The sequence below is a fragment of the Tursiops truncatus genome, chromosome 15 (genome assembly GCF_011762595.2).
Source record: "Tursiops truncatus isolate mTurTru1 chromosome 15, mTurTru1.mat.Y, whole genome shotgun sequence".
Classification (NCBI taxonomy): domain Eukaryota; kingdom Metazoa; phylum Chordata; class Mammalia; order Artiodactyla; family Delphinidae; genus Tursiops; species Tursiops truncatus.
This window is the reverse complement of record NC_047048.1, coordinates 56,974,146-56,995,672: the sequence shown is the minus strand read 5'-3', so window position 1 is coordinate 56,995,672 and position 21,527 is coordinate 56,974,146. Positions and strand designations below refer to the sequence as shown.

At 44.0% G+C, this 21,527-nt stretch overlaps 1 protein-coding gene across 5 annotated transcripts in view; it reads right to left on the bottom strand.

Annotated features, from left to right (window-relative positions):
• Positions 1-242: 242 nt before the first annotated feature.
• The window catches only part of UBOX5 (U-box domain containing 5), a 32,930-nt gene continuing 11,645 nt past the window's right edge, over positions 243-21,527 (bottom strand). For 4 of the 5 annotated variants that reach the window (XM_004325129.4, XM_019950814.2, XM_019950815.3 and 1 more), the window contains exons 2-5: positions 9,163-9,257; positions 6,756-7,944; positions 3,624-3,785; positions 243-979 (exon numbers count right to left, since the gene is read on the bottom strand). In XM_004325129.4, coding sequence (XP_004325177.1) covers positions 771-979; positions 3,624-3,785; positions 6,756-7,944; positions 9,163-9,216 — 1,614 coding nt within the window. In that variant the 5' untranslated portion in view covers positions 9,217-9,257 and the 3' untranslated portion in view covers positions 243-770. The remainder of the gene's footprint in view (positions 980-3,623; positions 3,786-6,755; positions 7,945-9,162; positions 9,258-21,527) is intronic. The other variant, XM_019950817.2, reaches the window with a different exon arrangement.

The following is a 21,527-nucleotide window of genomic DNA, read 5'->3' as shown; positions in this document are numbered from 1 at the left end:
CAAGCTGTCACCAGCCTAGGGGGCTGCTCAACCCTCCCAACTGGCGTGCACACCCACCTGCAAACCCTCATGCATCAGATGCACCTGCAAATGCAACTTCTTGTCCCTTCAGGCCATTGACCCAAATTACAATCTGACAGGGTTGCAGTGACTGCTCACGGCTGCCCTGTGACAGTCCCACTTTGTGTGGGTGCAGGTAGGGTAGAGGAGTATGATGACACAGACAAGAGGAAGCCCACAGCGGACGTCAACCATTGCTTTATTAAGGCTCGGAGTGGTTTGCCAGTCAGAGGAGCTGAGTCATTTACTCCACAGATCCTTGCCATGCTCCACTTTTGGGTGACACTGAAGGTGGAGGCTCTCTCTGAGATCCCGAGCCACATTCACATCCACCTTGTAGGCTGAGGGGTGTGTGCAGACGACCTGGGGGGCCTCAGAGGGTGGGGCTGGCTCTAGCAGGCCCTGGGCTCTGGCAGGGGGGTGCTGGCAGGGAGGCACAGGAGGGCAGGGACATCTCCCCCATCCCTCCCAGCTCAAACTATGGCTTTGTTATCCTATTGCCACTTGAGCAGGCGTGGAGAGCCCCTTCCCTGACCCCTCACACCGCAGGCCCATGTGCTATGCTGTGGGAGGAGACAAAGGGAAAGCCCGCGAGAAAGCAGAGGCCCCCCTGTGCCTGGGACCTGGCCAGACCCCAGGAGCTTTGACCCCCCACTCGCTCCTCCTCAGCTCCTCCCAGCGATGGGTCTTCTCAGGTTGAGGCCAGTCACTCAGAAGTGAACCCGCAGAACGTCCTGGCTGGCAAATGGCCGCTGGCAGGCTATGCATGTCATGGGCAGGGAGCGTTGCTTCTCACCCAGGCAGGGCCGGCACAGGAGATGGCCACAGGGAAGCTGGTACACAGGCTCCTTTTTGAAGTAGGGAGAGAACACTCTTTTGCAGGATGTGCATTCGGGGCCCAGGATGCTCCCAGGCTGCTCTGGTGAATCAGGGAAGAAAATAGGCCAGGGTTAGGAAAAGCTGCCCCCAGTCCAGGCTCCATCCTGGAGGCGGGCATGTGCCTGGAGTAGGACAAGAAGCTTCCCTACCCTGCATCCCTTCAGCAGCCTGGCTTCCTCCCTCCCTAGGCCGCCTCTGACTGATCTGGGAGGAGAGGATGCCAGAGAGCCTGAGAATCTGGGGAGCCTCCTCTCCATAATCAAATCTCGGTGCTCCAATGAATGCTCAAGAAAAGCTGGCTTCTGAGGGCTGCTAGGCAGCACTGGGCCCTTCCTGCTGCTCTCCCAGCAAGATGGACTTTCCCCTGGATAGGCTGCCAAGGTCAGAGCAAGGCACAAGCTCACCCTGACAACCTTGATAAACTGCAAGAAAGGTGAGATGTGACAAGAAGAAAAAGCAAAAAATGGTCTGAGGTACCCAGGTTGGGCAGGTCAAGGGGGGACGGAGGTCACCAGAGGGGCAGGGTTGAGGTCTGTCTGTAGCAGACCTGCCTGCTGAGCCTGGCACCTGAGTCTCTTTAGCCTGTAGCCCAGCAGTTCCCCTCCTGACCCATCAATCCCTTTCTTGTGCTGCAGGCTCTCTCCTTCATGCTTCCCACAGAGTCTCCTGAATGAGGGCCACAGCGGGCAGGTCTTGCCACCCCTCCTCCCCAAGCTATACCTGCTGCCCTTCTCTCGTGGCCCTGGCCTAGGGAGGCTGCTCTTTCTCCCCCAGTCCACACCCATCTGGAGAGGGCAAGGATGACCTTTTGGGTGAAGAGCCATAAGAATGAAAGGGAGCCAGCCATGCATGAGTGAAAGGGACAGCAAGTACAAAGAGTGGCTGGTCCATTAAAGAAACAGAAAAAACAAAGGTGTGATGTGTGAGAGAGTGGCAGAGGAGGGTGGAGCAGGCTGGAACATGCAGGACCTCACAGGCAGCAATTTATATTTTATTCCAAGTTCAGTGGGATACCCTGGAAGGATTCTAAGAAGTGGAGTATCATGATCTGGCTTACATAAAAAGATCCCTCTCTGGGCTTCCCTGGTGGCGCAGTGGTTGAGAGTCTGCCTGCCGCTGCAGGGGACACGGGTTCGTGCCCCGGTCCGGGAGGATCCCACATGCCGCAGAGCGGCTGGGCCCGTGAGCCATGGCCGCTAAGCCCGCGTGTCCGGAGCCTGTGCTCCGCAATGGGAGAGGTCACAACAGTGAGAGGCCCGCGTACCGCAAAAAAAAAAAAAAAAAAGATCCCTCTGGCTCCTATGAGGAGGATGGGCAAGGCAAGGGTGACTGTGGAGGAGCAGCAGAGGCTGCTACAGGAATCTGGGGGAGCAGTGCGGAGCTGGGGCCAGGGTAGCAGCAAGAGTAATGGAGCAGAGAGGACATCCCTGAGATCTATTTTGGAGCAGTGTAAACAAAACTTGATGATGAATAGAATGTCAGGAATGTTGACGGAAACCAAGGATGACCTCCATGTTATAGGCTTGACCACAGGGTAGAAGATGCTTGCTCTTTACCAGGGACTGGATGATGGGGGGCTATGGGGAAAAACCTTTGGAGGCGCCTGCAGTTCTGAGTTAGAAATTCACTTAAGATATCCATGAGTCTCCCACACAGAGGCACCAAGAAGCTGTAAGGGAGGTCAGGGTCTGAGTTCCAAGGAGAGGAAGGAGCTACAGGTGAATATGGGCAGTCACAGGCCAAGTGGGCTCTCACTTGAGTGACACAGAGTATAGAGAAGAGGGTCTAAGACAAGAGTCTGGAAGAGAAGGAAGAATCAGCAAAGGAAATTGAAGAGAGACTCTTGAAAATGGGGAGAAAAAGAGCATAACATCTGGAAGGCCAAGACAGGTGTTTCAGAAAGGAGAGGCTGGTTAGCCACAATAGACGCTGCTGAGAGGGTAAGTGTCCATCGAATTTGGGGTCATGGAAATTGCTGGTCACCTGGACAAGACAGGTTCTGGGAGTGATTAGGATGGAAACATAATCAGAGAGACAGGGAGGAGGGGACAAGGGCAGAAAAGGTAAGATGGCCTGGGATCCAGGCAATAAGAGAACAGACTAACTTTGGACAGGCAGGAGGAAGCAAGTGTATACCTTATCATTAGCCCCACCAGATTTCATCTTGTAAAAAATGCTCCAGATTCTCTCACTTTGTATCCTAACCGATTCTATCATCCATTGTGGTCCCAGGTTCATTTTAGGCAAAACTTAGCTCAGTAAGCTATCACTGTTCTAAGATACTGGTGAAAATGTTAATAGGAAGGGATGAAGATGACATACTCAACTTGAAACCACCCTCCACATTTACATAAAGTACCCCAGATGTCAGATGAGAGACAGACTACATAAGAAAAATAAGCAAAAAGGGAGAAACAAACAAAAGTCCTCAGGACAGAGTAATTAACATTAGATCTTACCAAAAAACACCAATCCCCAACGCCACAGAATTACTAAGAATTGACTAAAGAATGACTTTCTTGTGAAGAGTTAAACTTCATAGGCAGCCCTTGAACTCACCCTGGAAAAGTAAAGGCCTAGGTGTTGGAGCTAAGGAGCTTGGGCATAGAGGTTCACAGAGCCCCAGAGGCATGGCCCGGCATCCTGTTCAAGGGCTCTGAGGAGACAGACAGGGCCCCTCTTACCCGAGCTGGAGCCTGGCCTCCAGGAAGTATTGCTCCCTCTTGTGCTGAGGTGCTGGAGCTGTCCCCTGGTCAGCCGAGCTGTGAAGGAGGGCATGGAGCCAAGGGTTGACGTCAAGGCAATTTCCAAGCTTTGCGACAGCTTTTGCTCATGGGACACTGGACCTGTTGAGAGACACACAGACCACAATATCCAGAGGTTTGGCAAAAGCGAAGACCAAAACACAAAGTCCTCTGAGAACCACAAATGGTACTTCTAACTTCAAACAGACACAAACATAAAGAAGGTCCTCCCTAATGTCTACTAATAGACTGTGATGACAGGATACCAGGAGTTAAAGCCCTGGGGCCCCTGGCAGTTCTTACCCATCCCACACTGCTTTCAGGATTCCTGGGCTCTGCGCTAGCTTTTCTCCTCCTGTACAAATTGCTGGGCAGGCCTGGCCACCTCCTGGCTCACCTGTAGAACTGTACCCTACTTTCTGAAGGCCTCCCTGCCCGCCAAGGAAATGACTGGGGCAAGTAAACACCCAGTTTTGTACCCCTGCTCCCTGCCCCCATTCCCTCCCCAACAGCCTTAGTCTGCTCTTTCCCCATCTCCTCCCTGCTAGGGCCCCCTCAACTCTGCAGGGCCACTGGCCTGCACTCCCTTGGTGTTCATGTCCTCTTGCTTCCTAGGTAAAGCAAAGCAGTTATTATCGAGTGGAATAATGAAGACCTCACTCTGCCCACTCCACTATCTATAGGGCCTTCTCTGGATATGGGCTGAGGGTGAAGGTAACAGGAGATGGGGACCGCTGCTGAAGAAAGGACGTAGAGATCTGCCTGATAGCAGGGCTTCCCCAAAGTAGCACCATAAAAGTACCCCAAAGCGGGGAGTGGAATGTTTGGTCTACAGTATGTAGGACATAGGATATCACCTTGAGGCCTTGAAGGAGCACTGGTCAGCGTGGTCCTGTGTCACCAACAAATCTGTCAAGGCCAACACCACTGGAGACCTCCACAAACATCAAGGTCTAAGTACCTTTCTCCTCATCTTGCCCCACTGCACCTCAGATGCTTCCAGGAGTTTCTGGGGGTCTTGTTAACTAAAATTTGCACTCAAAGCCAGAGAAGATACATACGTAACCTTTAAGTGTGCTGTTTGCATAAGCCTTTTAGACTAAGAGAGGAACTTTAAAGAATGATACAGGTGGATGGACCTAGAGTCTGTCATACAGAGTGAAGTAAGTCAGAAAGAGAAAAACAAATTCCGTATGCTAACGCATATATATGGAATCTAAAAAAAACGGTACTCATGAACCTAGTAGCAGGACAGGAATAAAGATGCAGACGTAGAGAACAGACTTGAGGACACGGGAGGGAAGAGGAAGCTGGGACGAAGTGAGAGAGTAGGACTGACATATATATACTACCAAATGTAAAATGAATGGCTAGTGGGAAGCTGCAGCATAGCACAGGGAGATCAACTCACTGCTCTTTGACGACCTAGAGGGGTGGGATAGGGAGGGTGGGAGGGAGGCTCAAGAGGGAGGGGATATGGGGATATACGTATACACATAGCTGATTCACTTTGTTATACAGCAGAAACTAACAACATTGTAAAGCAATTATACTCCAATAAAGATGTTAAAAAAAAGAATGACAGAATCTAAACAGACTAGTTTTCATAAGCAAAAAGAAAAAGTTGTCAAAGAGCTATCTCCAAAAGCACCAAGCACTGACAATCACAGGAGAATTCTACCAAACATGTAAAGAGTAAATGAGGGACTTCCCTGGTGGTGCAGTTGTTAAGACTCCACGCTCCCAATGCAGGGGGCCCGGGTCCGATCCCTGGTCAGGGAACTAGATCCCACATGCCGCAACTAAAAAGAAAAAAAGATCCCGCACACAGCAACTAAAAAAAAAGAAGATCCCGCATGCCGCAACGAAGATCTCACACTCAGCAACAAAGATCCTGCATGCCGCAACTAAGACCCGGCACAGACAGATAAATAGATAGATAGACAGACAGATAGATAGGAAGGAAGGAAGGAAGGAAGGAAGGGAGGGAGGGAGGGAGGGAGGAAGGGAGGGAAGGAAAGAGGGAGGGAGGAAGGAAATAAAGAAGGAAGGAAGGAAGGAAGGAAGAGTAAATTATTCTAATACTACTAAATTGTTCCAGAGTTTAGAAAAGGAAAATTTCCTAATTCTTCTTATGGAGCAAATCATTGATACCAAAACCTGACAGAGGATGTGTACTTGTACACATACACACACACACACACACACACACACACACACACACACACAAACTGCAGTCCAATCTCATTAATGAAGACAAAAATCCTAAATAAAAACACTAGCAAACAGAATTAAGCAGTACACTAAAAGCAGCATGACCAAATGGAGTTTCTTGCAGGAATATAACAGTGGTTCAATATTAAGAAGCCTATTAATGTACTTTACTGTATTAAAAGATCTAAGGATGAAAAATCATAATATCATCTCTACTGATATTGAAAAGGCATTAGACAAAATCCAACCACCAATCTTGGGTAAATACATTGAATAAAATAGGAATCAATGGTGTGGGAGAGTGTCTGAAATGGCCCCCAATGAACCCCACCTGAACTTAGTAACTTGCTTCTTACAGAATACAATAAAAGTGATGGGATGTCACTCTGTGATTAGGTTCTACAAGACTGACTTCCACTTGTTTGCACATGCTGGTGTACACAGCTACCATGTTGTGTGCTGCCCGAGAGGCCCATATGGCAAGGAATTGAGGGTAGAATCCAGCCACCAGACAAAAGGGAAGTGAAGCCCCCAGTGCAACAATTCAGCAAGGAACTGAATCCTGCAACAATCACGAGTGACCTTTGAAGTGAATCCTTCCCCAGTCAAGGCTTGAGATGGCCGCAGCCCTGCCAACACTTTGATAGCAGCCTTGGAAGACCCTAAAGCAGACAATCCAGCTAAGCAATGCCTAGATTCGTGACCAGAGAAGCTGTAAGATAATAAATGTGTGGTTCTTTAAGCCAGTAAGTTTTGGTGTAATTTAAGCCAGCAAAGCATAAAACAAAGGGCAAGTGCCAAGTGTCACCCGGGAGGAGTAGAGATGACGACGGGCTTGGACATAAAACGAGGGATTACCTGTTGAACAATCCATGAGCTCACTGGCAGCTTTCATTTTCTTAGCAGTGTGCTCTGAGGTAGTGGGTGAGACCAGAAGGCTTGTGGTAGAAAAACAGGAAGCATTTAAGCCAAGGCTACTGTCTGGGGCATGTTCACCCTGCTCCATCTTCCTTTTCTGAGAGGGCAGAGCAATGGAAGAAGGGGTCACTGCCAATGCAGTCTGTGCTCTCCCAAGCAGGTGGCAGCCAGGGATGGAGTGCTGGAGCAGGAAATGGTCGATCCGGGCCTTCAAGTAGGGGTGAGGCAGGGGCTGGGAGTGCGGAGTAAAGGCTACTCCTGTGAAAGGGTCACTGGGCACTCGGCCCCATGTGGCTTCACTACGGTTACACTTCTCCAGCGTGCTCTGGTCAATGACCTTGCCTGAGGGCAGCAGCATGGGGTAAGGCATGATCTCCAGGGTGATGGGATCCAGGAACTCTTCAGGTACATCCCGAATTACCTCAGCCAGCTCCAGGAGGCTGGAGGGGGCCTGCTGGCCCTCAGACTGGCCCCCAGGATCACAGTCACTCTCCATGGGCAAGGCTGGGGCCTGTAGAGACAAGTCCTGAGGGAGGCTCTCTGAGGCAACCAGCAAAACACTGTCTATCACCTCCTGAGAGCAGGTTTTGGCTGGCTGACCCCATACTTCCAACCGCTTGATACAAGGGATACCACTGCCTGTCACATGGGTGATACAAATCTTGAGATGGGCCACATGACTAAGAGAAAGAGCCCCTTTATTCCAGAGCTCCTGGGCCACAACAGCAGGGGAGGGAAGTGTGGCTTCCATCGGGCCAAAAGGTGGCCTGGCTTTGAAGCCCCTGTGGCTAAACACCACTTGGCTCTGGTTTTTCAACAAGACTTTGCCCACCAAAGTGAACGCTTCTTTCTCCGGAATGGATGGCTCATCTGGGCCTGGGGTCTGGCACTCGGGGGTATTCCAAGACACTCTGCTGGACAAGGCAGATGTATACATTTCCAGGCCAGTGACATTCTGGCCTCCCCCAGCTGTGAGGTCTATGTTAATCCTACAGATTTCCACATTGAAGGGAAAGGAAACTGTCACATAGACTGGTGGCTTAATGAAATACTCTGTCCTAAAACCATGACTTCTCTTTGTGAGGTCTTCAGAGATGAGATTTTCTACTTCATAACCATCAGCTGATATCTAGATTTAATGACAAAAATGAGACACATTGATTTGACGAGATCCAAATGAAGACAACTCGTTTTCAACAACTTGTCACTTCTAAGAAAACTCTTTAAAGAAAATCTGAAGTTCCTCATTTGAAATTTCCTCTATTACATCAAATTTTCCTGGGGTTTTCTTTTCCTTTTTTTTGGCAGGCATCCAAGATCAGGTCAAAGGCTGAGGGCCACTGTGTCCCCAAATACTGCCCATCCTTAAAAAATGAGCAATAAAACTCTGCCTAACCAACAAAAAATCCCTTCAAAATAACATGTCTGTGAAAGGGGGGCAGATTTACAAGTGTTTTTTGGATTGTTTTTGGGTTTTTGGTGGGTTTTTTTTGCTTTTAAATTCAGAGGATGAAAATGTACAGATTTAGGGAAAAATAAAGATGTTCACTGAAATTCTCAATTTTGTATTTGGACTTGATCAATTATAAGAGTTTCCCTAGGAAGGCATAACAAAGGAACTTCTTGTAAATCTATGAATGATGAAACTTGGAAAGAAAAGGTTGCACAGAGACAAGGACCACAAAAGACTATGGGAAATTTAAAACAGTGAATGTACTAGGGGTGGGATTGTGAGTAGCTTTTTCCTTTCTCCCTTTTAATGTTTCCAATACTTGTTATAACCAATGGAAATTTTAAGATATCCTTGTCTGAAGGAGTCAGCTTAACAATCTGGGAACCTGAAATAATGTGCTGTGTGCAGAAATTCCAAATTGGGGAAGAAGTTCAATTCTCCCCTTGGAGTTTCCTTACTCCCTGCTCTGGGCTGTGGAAGATATTCAGCTTTGTACAAAAGGGGAGGCAGCTTAATTCAAATAATAAAGAACAAGGAATCCATATAACAAATATAAGCCATTATTTCTAGCATGAGAAGTTAGCAAGAACAACAGCATGGGAGAGAGAGAATTCCTACCTTCACTTTGACCTTGAGTGAAATTAAAATTTACTGTCAAAGGGAAGAGAACCCTCCACAAAATGAGTCACAACTCAGCTTGTAATGGTGCTGTCTGACTCTAGAGGTGCAGTCTGACCCACGCTTACCTAAATATCATCTGGTAGACTCTAAAACAATGAGGGTGAAAGCACATTAAGCCTGAATTAAGTCTACATACACAAGGCAGGAAATGGGGAAAAACATGAAAAATAGATGTCATATATTTATTTATGTGTATATACTTGTTTTGTTTACCTTGTTGCAGTAAATTCTTGGTCTGAACTGTGGGAGGCAAAGATTTATTACCATCCTTACGGCTGAAAGGATGGCTTCCAAGCATCAGAAATAGCCTTAAATGAAAAAATAAAACTTGGTATTAGACAAGTTAAAATTCAAATCTAAACTTTTAGGAGTTGATTCGTAAGATCAGCTTGGTGCTTTGTGACCACCTAGAGGGGTGGGATAGGGAGGGTGGGAGGGAGGGAGACGCAAGAGGTAAGAGATATGGGGATATATGTATATGTATAGCTGATTCACTTTGTTATAAAGCAGAAACTAACATACCATTGTAAAGCAATTATACTCCAATAAAGATGTTAAAAAAAAAAAGAGATGAGAATCAAACAGGATAACAACAAAACTTTAACACACACACATTCTCATGGTCTATACTCACTCTTTTTGTATACTATATGGGATACTGAGAAATTAGTCACTGAAAAATTACAAAGCAGATTTCTTTTGCAGACTGTGTAGTTTGGTTCTCTGGATGACAGCTGTTCTAAAGCCCCAGTGGAGGCAAGGGCCTATCAGCTCTGCAGGGGGATCCCCACAGGAAAGAGAGGGTCAAAAGTGGATGAGCTCAAAGAAAAAAGAGGACTACTTAGCCAGAAGGTTTAGAATGAAAAGGGTCACAGAAAATAATCATAGTGGTGCTATGCATCATTGTCATTTAACACTTGTTAATGCAATTATGTTTTCTTATTAACACGAAAACAATTAGAAGAATCAAAAATGTCGTTATTGAGAAGTAGAAAATCTTAGAGTTGAAAAGCACCTTAAAAGAACATCTAGGAGCTTCCCTGGTGGTGCAGTGGTTAAGAGTCCACCTGCCAATGCAGGGGACATGGGTTTGAGCCCTGATCCGGGAAGATGCCACATGCCGTGGAGCAACTAAGCCCGTGTGCCACAACTACTGAGCCTGCGCTGTAGAGCCTGCGAGCCACAACTACTGAGCCCACGTGCTACAACTACTGAAGCCCGCGCACCTAGAGCTTGTGCGGGCTTCTCTTGTGCTCTGCAACAAGAGAAGCCACCGAGATGAGAAGTCCACACACCGCAAGGAAGAGTAGCCCCCACTCACTGCAACTAGAGAAAGCCCGCACGCAGCAATGAAGACCCAACACAGCCAAAATTAAATAAATAAACAAACAAACAAAAATATATAAAAGAACATCTAATCCAAATACAGCTGACCCTCGGGACTTCCCTGGTAGCACAGTGGTTAAGAATCTGCCTGCCAATGCAGGGGACATGGGTTCGATCCCTGGTCTGGGAAGATCCCACATGTCGTGGAACAACTAAGCCTGCATGCCTACAGCCTGTGCTCTGCAACAAGAGGCGCCACTGCAATAAGAAGCCCACATGCTGCAATGAAGAGTAGACCCTGCTCACCGCAACTAGAGAGAGCCTGCGGGCAGCAATGAAGACCCAATGCAGCCAAAAATAAATAAATTAAAACAAGCACATCTGACCCTTGAACAACACAGGGTTTAAGGGCACTGACCCTCCACACAGGTGTTGAAAATCCACGTTTATCTTTACAGTCTGCCCTCTGTATTGTTTCCACATAAGTGAATTCAACCAACCTCAAATTGTGTGGTACTGTCGTATGTATTTAGTGGAAAAAAATCCACATGTGAGTGGATCTGCATAGTTCAAACCGGTGCTGTTCAAGGGTCAACTGTAGTCATTTTGATGACCAATAAGCAGGGTAAGGGAAATGGATGAAGGTGGTTAATAGGTACAAACTTCTAGTTAAGATAAATAAGTTCTGGGGATGTAATGTACAACATGGTGACTACAGTTAACACTGTATTGTACATTTGAAAGCTCCTAAGAGAACAGACCTTAAAAGTTCTCATCACAAGACCCAAAAAAAAAAAAAAGAAGTAACTATGTGAGGTGATAGATGTTAACTAAGCTTATTATGGTAATCATTTCACAATATATACATATATTAAATCATTATGTTGTACACCTTAAACTTACACAATGTTATATGTCAGTTATAGCTCAATAAAACTGAAAGAAAAAGACTAATGTCCAACAGCCTTCGTCTTTCTCTGTAGAGAAGTGGGGAAGGCACTAGAAACATCCCTCCCAGTGGTAAGCCTCTCCAATGGATTTGAACCCCTTGAATGAGGCCAGCCAGCCATCTATGCTTTTCCATCTAACAGACAAGGCCATGAAAAACTCCCAATAGCGACAGGGCCACCCTCTGGGGTCTTGGTATTGTCGTGCTCAGTAAGTGCCACTTGCAGAGGCCAGGCATGTTGGGCATCCTGCAACATTTTAGTGAGTAGTTTCTGCACAGTGAAGATCTGCCATGAGACCTGTGAATGTTTATTATCTCAGCCTAGCCCCTATGTCAGTTTTACATATAAACACAGAATAGTTTTTAACATGATTTTAACACATGCTGAATTTTCTAGGAAGGGAACTTCCACGTCAACCACAGGAAGATCATACTTTACTTCAGGTCTTTACCAAGAAGTATTCACTTCTGAAATCCACATCACTGTGGTATTCAGAAATACTAATATATCTGACAGTCCACATTTTTTTTTTTTTTTTTTTGCGGTACGCGGGCCTCTCACTGTTGTGGCCTCTCCCGTTGCGGAGCACAGGCTCTGGACGCGCAGGCTCAGCGGCCATGGCTCACGGGCCCAGCCGCTCCGCGGCATGTGGGATCTTCCCAGACCGGGGCACAAACCCGCGTCCCCTGCATCGGCAGGCGGACTCTCAACCACTGCGCCACCAGGGAAGGCCCTGACAGTCCACATTTGTAGAAGTCTGCATTCATGTTGATTCTACATGTTGGTAAAAGCTTTTGATTACTTTTTTTTTTTTTTGGCTGTGCCACGCAGCTCAAGGGATCTCAGTTCCCCAACCAGGGATCGAACCTGGATCCCCTGCAGTGGAAGTGAGGAGTCTTAACCATTGGACTACCAGGGAAGTCCCTCAGTTATCCTATTGAGCTCATTGATTTTAACAAAGTTTCAGGGACTTGGGGGGGCAGGAGGTTCTACAATCTCAATAATAATGAGAGCCTCTTTCTTAAAATGGTAACTCTTATTTGTCTCTCATCTTACTGTATTAGCTAGAACTGCCAGAATTATATAAAATAATATTAGAGTTGCCATGCTTGTTTTGTTCCCATTAGAAAACACCTCTAGTGTTTCATCTTTGAACATAATGCTGATTGTTAGACTGAAATATTCTTTCTATGTTAATAAAGCACTCTGATTTTCATAGGTTTTTGAAAATCAGGGATATGCTTTGAATTCTGATTGTCTCTATATATTGAGTTTTATTATTTTTCTTATTTGACAGATTAATGAGATATAACACATTTTCCAATTTTTTAAAATAAATAAATTTATTTATTTATTTTTGGCTGCGTTGGGTATTCGTTGCTGTGCGCAGGCTTTCTCTAGTTGAGACGAGCAGGGGCTACTCTTCGTTGCAGTGCGCGGGCTTCTCATTGCGGTGGCTTCTCTTGTTTTGGAGCTCGGGCTCTAGGTGTGTGGGTTTCAGTAGTTGTGGCATGGGGGCTCAGTAGTTGTGGCTCGTGGGCTCTAGAGTGCAGGCTCAGTAGTTGTGGTGCATGGGCTTAGTTGCTCCGCGCCATGTGGGATCTTCCCGGACCAGGGATCGAACCTGTGTCCCCTACATTGGTAGGAAGATTCTTAACCACTGTGCCACCAGGGAAGTCCCAAATTTTCCAATTTTAAGCCATCTTTTTATTCCTAAGATAGGCTCTAGTTGGTTGTGGAAGATTGTTCTTTAAATGTTTTTCAAACTCTACTGAATTTGATTGGTCACATTTAATTTTAGATGAGATAACACTGCACATTCATGTTACATTTACAAGCCCTATGCTAGGAACTGGAGTGGAGATAAAAATGAAATGGTCAGGTGGTGAAACTATTCTGTATGATACTGTAATACATGGCATTATACATTTGTGAAAATCCACAGAACTGTACAACACAAAGAATAAACCTTAATGTAAACTATGGATGTCAGATAAAAATAATATATCAATATTGGCTTCCAATTATAATAGATATACCACATTAATGCAAGATGTTAATAATAGGAAAACTGTATGCAAGGGAGAGGACGTATATGGGTACTCTCTGTATTATTTGATCAATTTTCCTGTAAGCCTAAAACTACTCTTAAATAGTCTAATAACAATAATAAAATAATAATAATAATAATAATGATTGGGGAAAAAGTGACTGAAAACAAATTAGGACTGGAGAGCAAACTGAAACAAGTGACTGTGCCATTACAGGATTAGAGTAGCAGATCCTTTAAAGAAAATCTTACAAATCATGGTATCTGTTTCTTTAGGAAATAGTGATGTCCAAACACTGTAGGATTCTACACGACTCCAGTTGCCACTGAGGTCTGTGCATGATCTTTTCCTCTCTCTTGTTCCAACACTCCTGATCTTTTAAGGCAAGTATTTCCTGCCTTAATGCTTAACACAGAAAAAAAAGAATGGCTCACCATATGAAAATGCAAACAGTCTCATCCAGGAAGACGGCCTCCTTAGCTCTGCCTAGGAAATAGCCAAGCTACCTGAATTCACTGCAAACACTCTCCAGTGAATACTTACAAATTATAGACTCCTTATCCAAATTTGGCATCTAAGTACAAGAGAGACCGTGTCTGAGTATAAGCTGGGGACAACAGACCATGGCTAAAGTGCCCTGCAGTTCAGAGAAGCAGCTTGAAGCCAGACAATATGGCCTTATAAGATAGTAAGATAATAATTATTTATAAGCAGATATCAATTTTCATTACAAAGATCTTTTTATTACAAAATATTTTAGATAAAAAGGTAAAGAATATAACATAGTAGACATTCTTCTACCCACCACCTAGATTTAGCAAATGCTAACATTTTGCCATGTTCATGTCTCATTAATGTACCTTAATGATAATTTACCGTGTATTATCTTGCAACATGCTTTTCTATTAAGCGTTATTATTTTAAGTTTTTTCATGTTGAAATGTGTATATCTAGTTTGTTCATTTTAACTTCTTCATAGTATTCCACTGTATGACTAAAACACATTTTATTTCTCCATTGACCTATTACTTATATTTTTAATTTTTTTACTATGAAAAAAAGCTGCAGTAAATATTCTCTATAAGTCTTTTTGTGGGGGAACAAAGTTAAATAACACGGTCCTGTCCTCAAGTCTTGAAGCATTACAAACTTCCTTCCAACAGTGATTATGGAATACAAAGGTTTGTAACAGAGCTTTTCACAGATGACATTAAGAGTAGGGAAGGATGGTCTAATCAATGTTTTTCAATTTGTTGTTTTAAAATCAAGTTATAGGTTGAAGAAAAGAAATATGAACTAAAAAAGTACAAAATACCAAAGTGCACATAGTGCATTATTTCAGGAGACTTTTGTTTCAGTTTTATACAAATACATATAACAAATATATACTAGGTTCAATATAAAATGTACTGTGGCTTTTGATGAAAAAGACTGAAAACATTGGCCAAAGGTATACCCAGAAGTCAGGGAAGAATTCACAGGAGTAAGGTTTGAACTAGAGACAACTAAGACACATGTCTGACCTCACGGACAACTTTGAAGGACAGATACCACATACTAGTGGTAAACCGTACAATATGTGCTTGACTATAGGAGCCAAGAGACAAGAACAGGAACAAAATAGGAAGGGCACTAGGGAGAAGGACCAGTAAGACTCAAGGCACAGAAACAGGACAACGTGAGGCCAATCCAGGAAATGCTGAATATGCCACTTAGCTGGAGAAAGCAGGGCTGGAAAGGCATAGTTATAGTGCAACATTACTACCAGGAATCTGACAATGATAGGATCTACTGATCCTACTCAGATTTCACCAGTTTTACACGTACTCATTTGTGTCTGCCAGTTTATTAAGTTCTGTGCAATTTTATTCTATGCACAGATTTATGTAATCACTTTGTGTGTACCAAAGTCAAGATACAGAACAGTTCCATCACAAGGATCCCTTGTACTGTCCTTTATAAATCCAAATACTCTACTACCACAGAAGTCTTAAAGTTCCTCACCCAGATCTAAGCTCCTCAACTGAAGACTCCAGTTTAATTCCACTACCCACACTATAAGAAACAAACTTGAGGGACTTCCCTGGTGGCGCAGTGTTAAGAATCCACCTGCTAATGCTGGGGACATGGGTTCAAGCCCTAGTCCAGGAAAATCCCAGATACTGCGGAGCAACTAAGCCCATGCAACACAACTACTGAGCCTGCTCTCTAGAGCCCGTATGCCACAACTACTGAAGCCTGTGGGCCTAGAGCCCATGCTCCACAACAAGAGAAGCCACCGCAATGAGAAGCCTGTGCACTGCAACGAAGAGTAGCCCCCGCTCGCCAAAACTAGAGAAAACCTGGGCGCAGCCAAAAATAAATAAATAAATAAATAAATTTAAAAAAGAGGAAGAAGAATGAGGCTCCAGATACATGCTCTGGAGTATTTCTTGCAGCTGACAGCCCCTACGGGACTGGATGTCCACACGGAGACAGACCTTTCTCCTCTGCCTCCCTGCACCAGGCTGAGGAAGGGAAAATGCAAGGGAAGGACTAAGAAGGGACCCAGAGGTAGGGTGACCAACAATATGGTATACCCAGGACTGAGGGTTTTTTTCAGAATGTGGAACTTTCAGTGCTAAAACCAGGAAAGTCCCAAGCAAACTGGGACATCCTATCTGGAAGGTTTCTGTCTGTGCTTCCTTGGAGCTTAAAGCAGCCAAGCAAACCTTTTTGTTGCTGATGACTCAGAACCTAGAGGTGGGGAAGTGTGGAGGGATAACTTAGAAGAGAATAAGGTGACCATGACACTTTCTGGACACATGTGCATCCATCTTCCTTTGGCTTACAAAGAAGTTGCCATAGCTGAGTTATACAAGCTGATTTTTGAGTCTCATGAAAATGTAATGGAAAGTAATTCTGGCAGATGCACATATTTTAAAGACTAGGCTCAAACAGGTTACAGAATTAAAAAAAAAGATTACCTGTCAAATAAGAGAAAAGCATTTAGCATCAAAGAGTGGGTGGAATACCAAGGCACTGAGCAATTTCATAAATTGGGCATTTCAGCTTTTAAAGAAGTACAATACTTCTTATAATTTCTAAATTGAGTTACTGGTCCATCCAAGTAAAAAATCTGACTTGTGTGCATTTTTTTATAGCTGGTTAAAATGAAAGACAGCTGTCCCAGCCTATCCCACATAGTCACCCACAGATGAGAGGGAAGCAGGAAGACCAGAACCCAGGTGTAGGCCCAAAAGAAGCTTGCAATGTTATACACCTGGAGCCAATTCACCCTTCAAGAGCTTAATATGTGCAAGATACTCTGCTAGGCACAAGTGGACACAGTTTTTACTCTTAAGAAACTCACACGATCAAAACAAGGCACAGATGGGGAAGGGTTCTAATACCATTTACTCGGTACCTTAATAGCAGTGTCAGAAAAGTTATATGAGAACCCAGGTAAGGCAACCAAGCTCCTCACATACAAACCTGACCCTAACTCTGTCCTTCTCCTCCAGGGCCTTATTCCATCTGTTCTTGCCTCTCTCTTGAATCTTCAACTTATCTCTGACTATTGGACTCTTTCCTCAACATGTAAACAACAATTCAAGTCTCTTCTGCCCCCATCAGCCACCTCAAAAGAACCCAGCCTTGTCTTTCTTAGGGTTGTCAATTTAGCAAATAAAAATTTTAAATGCCCGCTTAAATCTGAAATTTGGATAAACAATGGATTTTTTTTGGTTGTTTGTTTAGTATAAGAATGTTCCATGTACTACTTGGGACATACTTACACTAAAAAATTATTTATTGCACATTCAGCAAACTACGAATAGAAAGGAACTTCCTCAACACAATAAAGGACATTTACAAAAAATCCACAGCTAATATCATACTCAGTGGTAAAGACTAAAAGCATTCCCCCTAAGATCCAGAACAAGACGAGGATGCCTGCTTTCACCACTACGATTCAACTTTGTCTAGAAGTTCTAGCCAGAGCAATTAGGGAAGAAAATGAAATTAAAAAGTATCCAAAGTGGAAAGGAAGAAGTAAAACTATCTCTATACACAGATGACATGATCCCATATATAGAAAATCCTAACGAATATACATATATACATACACAAAACTTACAAGAGCTAATAAAAGAATTGAGCAAAGGTGCAGGGTAAATCAGTTGTATTTCTATACACTAGCAATGAGCAATTCATAAAGGAAATTAAGAAAATTCCATCTACAATAGCATCAAAAAGAATAAAATACTTAGGAATAAATTTAACTGAGAAGGTGCAAAACTTACACACTGAAAACTACAAAATGTTGTTGAAAGAAATTAAAGACTGGACTTCCCTGGTGGCGCAGTGGTTAAGAATCCACCTGCCAATGCAGGGGACACGCGTTCGAGCCCTGGTCCGGGAAGATCCCACATGCTGTGCAGCAACTAAGCCCATGCGTCACAACTACTGAGCCTGCACTCTAGAGCCCGCGTTGCACAGCTACTGAAGCCCGCGAGCCTAGAGCCCGTGCTCTGCAACAAGAGAAGCCACCGCAATGAGAAGCCCGCGCACCGCAATGTAGAACCCCACTCGCCACAACTAGAGAGAAAGCCCGTGCACAGCAACGAAGACCCAACGCAACCTAAATAAATAAATAAATAAATAATTTTTTTTTAAAAAAAAGGAAAGAAATTAAAGAGCTAAGTAAATGGAAAGACATCCTGTGTTCATGGGTTGGAATACTTGATATTAAGATTGAAAAGCTACTAAACATCATCAGTCACTAGGGAAATGCAAATCAAAACCACAATGGGATATCACTTCACATCCACTAGGATGGCTATTTTTTTTAAAACAGCAAAGATGTGGAGAGGGCTTCCCTGGTGGTGCGGTGGTTGAGAGTCCGCCTGCCGATGCAGGGGACGCGGGTTCGTGTCCTGGTCCGGGAAGATCCCACAGGCCGCGGAGTGGCTGGGCCCGTGAGCCATGGCCGCTGAGCCTGTGCATCTGGAGCCTGTGCTCCGCAACGGGAGAGGCCACAACAGTGAGAGGCCCGCGTACCACAAAAACAAAAAAACAAAAACAAAACAAAACAAAAGATGTGGAGAAATTGGAACCCTAGTACTTTCTGGTAGGAATGTAAAATGGTATAGCCACTGCGGAAGTATGGTGGCTCCTCAATAAGTTAAACGTAGAATTAATACATGACCCAGCAATTTCACTCCTAGGTATATACCCCAAAGTACTGAAAACAGGTGTTCAAACAAAAATTTGTATATGAGTGTCCACAGCAGCACTATTCATAATAGCTAAAATGTGAAAACAACCCGATGTCCATCAACTGATGAGTGGATAAATAAGATATTGTATATATATGAAATGGAGTATTTTTTGGCCATAAAAAAGAATGAAGTACTAGTAAATGCTATAACATGGATGAACCTTGAAAATATTATGCTAAGTAGAAGTCAGACACAGAAAGCTGCATATTGTACAATTTCATTTATATGAAATATCCATATATGCAAATCCATAGAGACAAAGCAGATTAGTGGACAGGGTCTGAGGAAGGGGGAAATGTGGGGTGACTGCTTAATGCGTATGGAGTTTCCTTTGGGGGTGAAGAAACTGTTCTGCAGGTAGATAGTGATGACTGGCTACACAACACTATCAATGTACTAAATATCACTGAATTGCACACTTTGTTTAAAATAGCCAATTTTACATGTATTTTACAAAACATTATTCACTACTTACCTGAAATTCAAATTTAACTGACCATACTATATTTTATCTGGCAATCCTAGTCCCATTCTAAATCCTGCTCAAGTTTCCCCGTCCCTTCAAAGGTTCCCAAGGAATTGCCTCAATATTTGCAATCCATTCCTTAACTCCACTCATTCAACAGGTGTGCAGTCTGGCTTTTGTCCTGACAATTCAATTCAAATTGCTATTGTTAAGGTCATCAGTGATATACAAGTTGCTAAACTGACTGAAGATTTTTCAGTTCTTGCCTTAATTGCTCTCTCCCTAGCAACTGACTATACAAACCCCTTCCTTCTTGAAATACTCTTTACCCTTGGCTTCTGTGCAGTGAAAGGTTAACTCAGCAGGTTTGGGGTATTCAAGTCTTGCACATTCCAAAGAAACTTCACCAAGTCCTGGGATATAATCTCTAAGCCTTTGGAACACTGTGCCTGATAAGACTGTTTTATATACATCTAGGACCTCGGGCCACACCAGATAGTTTACATTAACAAAGTAATTTATGGTGGGAGCCTTGTGTCATGCTGTATAAGCTGGACCTCTGGAGGGGTTGGGGACTGAGTAACTAAGGTCAGCCATGTGGGCACTCACTCCATGTCTACACGACTGACCCCAAATAACAACCCTGCACACCAAGACTCAGGTGAGCTTCCCTGACTGGCAATATCTGTACATATTGGCAAACATCATTGTTGGGATGAATTAAGAGCAGACTGTATGTCTCCACTGGACAAGGACAACTGAAAGCTTGTGACTGGCCTCTCCTAGACTCTACACTATGTGCCTTTTCCTTTGCTGATTTTAATCTGTATCCTTTCACTATAATAAACCATAACTCTAAGTTTTTCTTAGTTTTGTGAATCATTCTAGTGAAAGTGGTCTTGGGGAGCCCAGACTTACTTCTATGCCCCTATTTTTTCCTAAGTCTGATTATCTGTTCCTTTCCTGCCTTTATCACTGGATCCCTTTGCTTTGCCCTCCCTATAAATTCTGGTATTCTACTCTTGGTCATCTTTTCCCCTCCCTACCTGCAATAACCTACTTTCCACCTGTCCTAGGAAATTTCACTCATGGTTCTGCCATCTGACCTCATGCCCACTTGAGACCCCAGCCTGGACCCTTCTGCCTAGAGGCCCATCTCAGCATGACCCGGGCAGACTCAGCATTAACTCTGTACCCAAACACATCTCCTGCTTTAGTCTCAATTTTAGTTGCTGACTCGCTATCAATCTAGGCACTAAAATCATCATTCCCCAAACTGATCAATTAGCAAGTACTGATCTTTTTCCCCTTCCAAACATCTCTGAAATTTAAACTTTCCATTCCCATAATTTGGGCCTTCATTGTCTCTCACATGAGCTCTTGCACACATTTGTGAAATATTCTCCCTGATTGATCTCACACACCCCCACCACTCAATCTAGTTCTATCCTGCTTTTTACCTAACGTTTCTAAAACATGAATCTCTCCAATTACTCCCCGACTTAGACCCTTTAGAGGCACTCTAGCCCCTGTAAACCTAGGCTCTTTAGCAAGGCCATAAGGCTTGTGACCCAGATATTCTCTCTTTCTAGCCCCACCCTCTGCCTTCCTTCTACCCCCAACTCTCCAGCAATGCCTAACCACTCTAAATTCCCTGACCACACTCACTAAACATTATTATGTCCCAGGACCCATTCTAGGCACTGCAGATAAATTCTAGACAAAGTTAACTCAAGGAGCTACCTTCCAACAGGGAAACCAGTAAGTAAATAAAGAATAATTTCTGATACTGCTGAATGCAATGAGGATAATGAAGCTGAAGGTGATAGAGCATGATCAAAGGCCAATAGGGTAATTTTAGTTAGCATGGATGGGGAAATGACTTTTGAGAGGAAACCTAAATAATAGTGGGAGGAGTCCATTTTAAAACAAATTCTCATAGACCCCAAGTGTTTATAAAAGTTACCTGTATCAAGTTTCTTACATATATATAATCTTCTTATGCTTGTGGCTCTAATACAAACCTGAAGCCCCCTAGACTACCTATTATGGGAGTAATACATTTCCTTCTTTTCAGAGCTACTTGCCATGAAAAACATTCTGCTTGGTCATCAGATTTGGGAACCACTGGCCCAACAGGCACTCATGTAATTCTACTCTTCTAGGTCCAATTTTAAGGAGAAAATATCCTTGGGAGTGGGGCGAGGAGGAATTATGTAAGAGAAGTGGAAATGCAGACAAGAGAGCTAAGAGGAAGGTAAGGTAATTCTGAAATGGCTCTTTGAAACAGGAAGAACGAGCAACTAACGACAACCAATCAAATCTAAACGAAAATGAAAAGGACTTTAATTTCAGAGGGTGTGAAGAAAACATGAATGGGGGAAAAATGGTGAAATGTAAGTGAAGCTGTAAAAGATTCTTACTTAAAACAAAGTATAAGAAAATCACTTATTTAAAATGAGCTTTAGACAATGCCTGACTACACTTCTGTCCTAAAAGTTCAAAATAATCATGAGATGAGGCC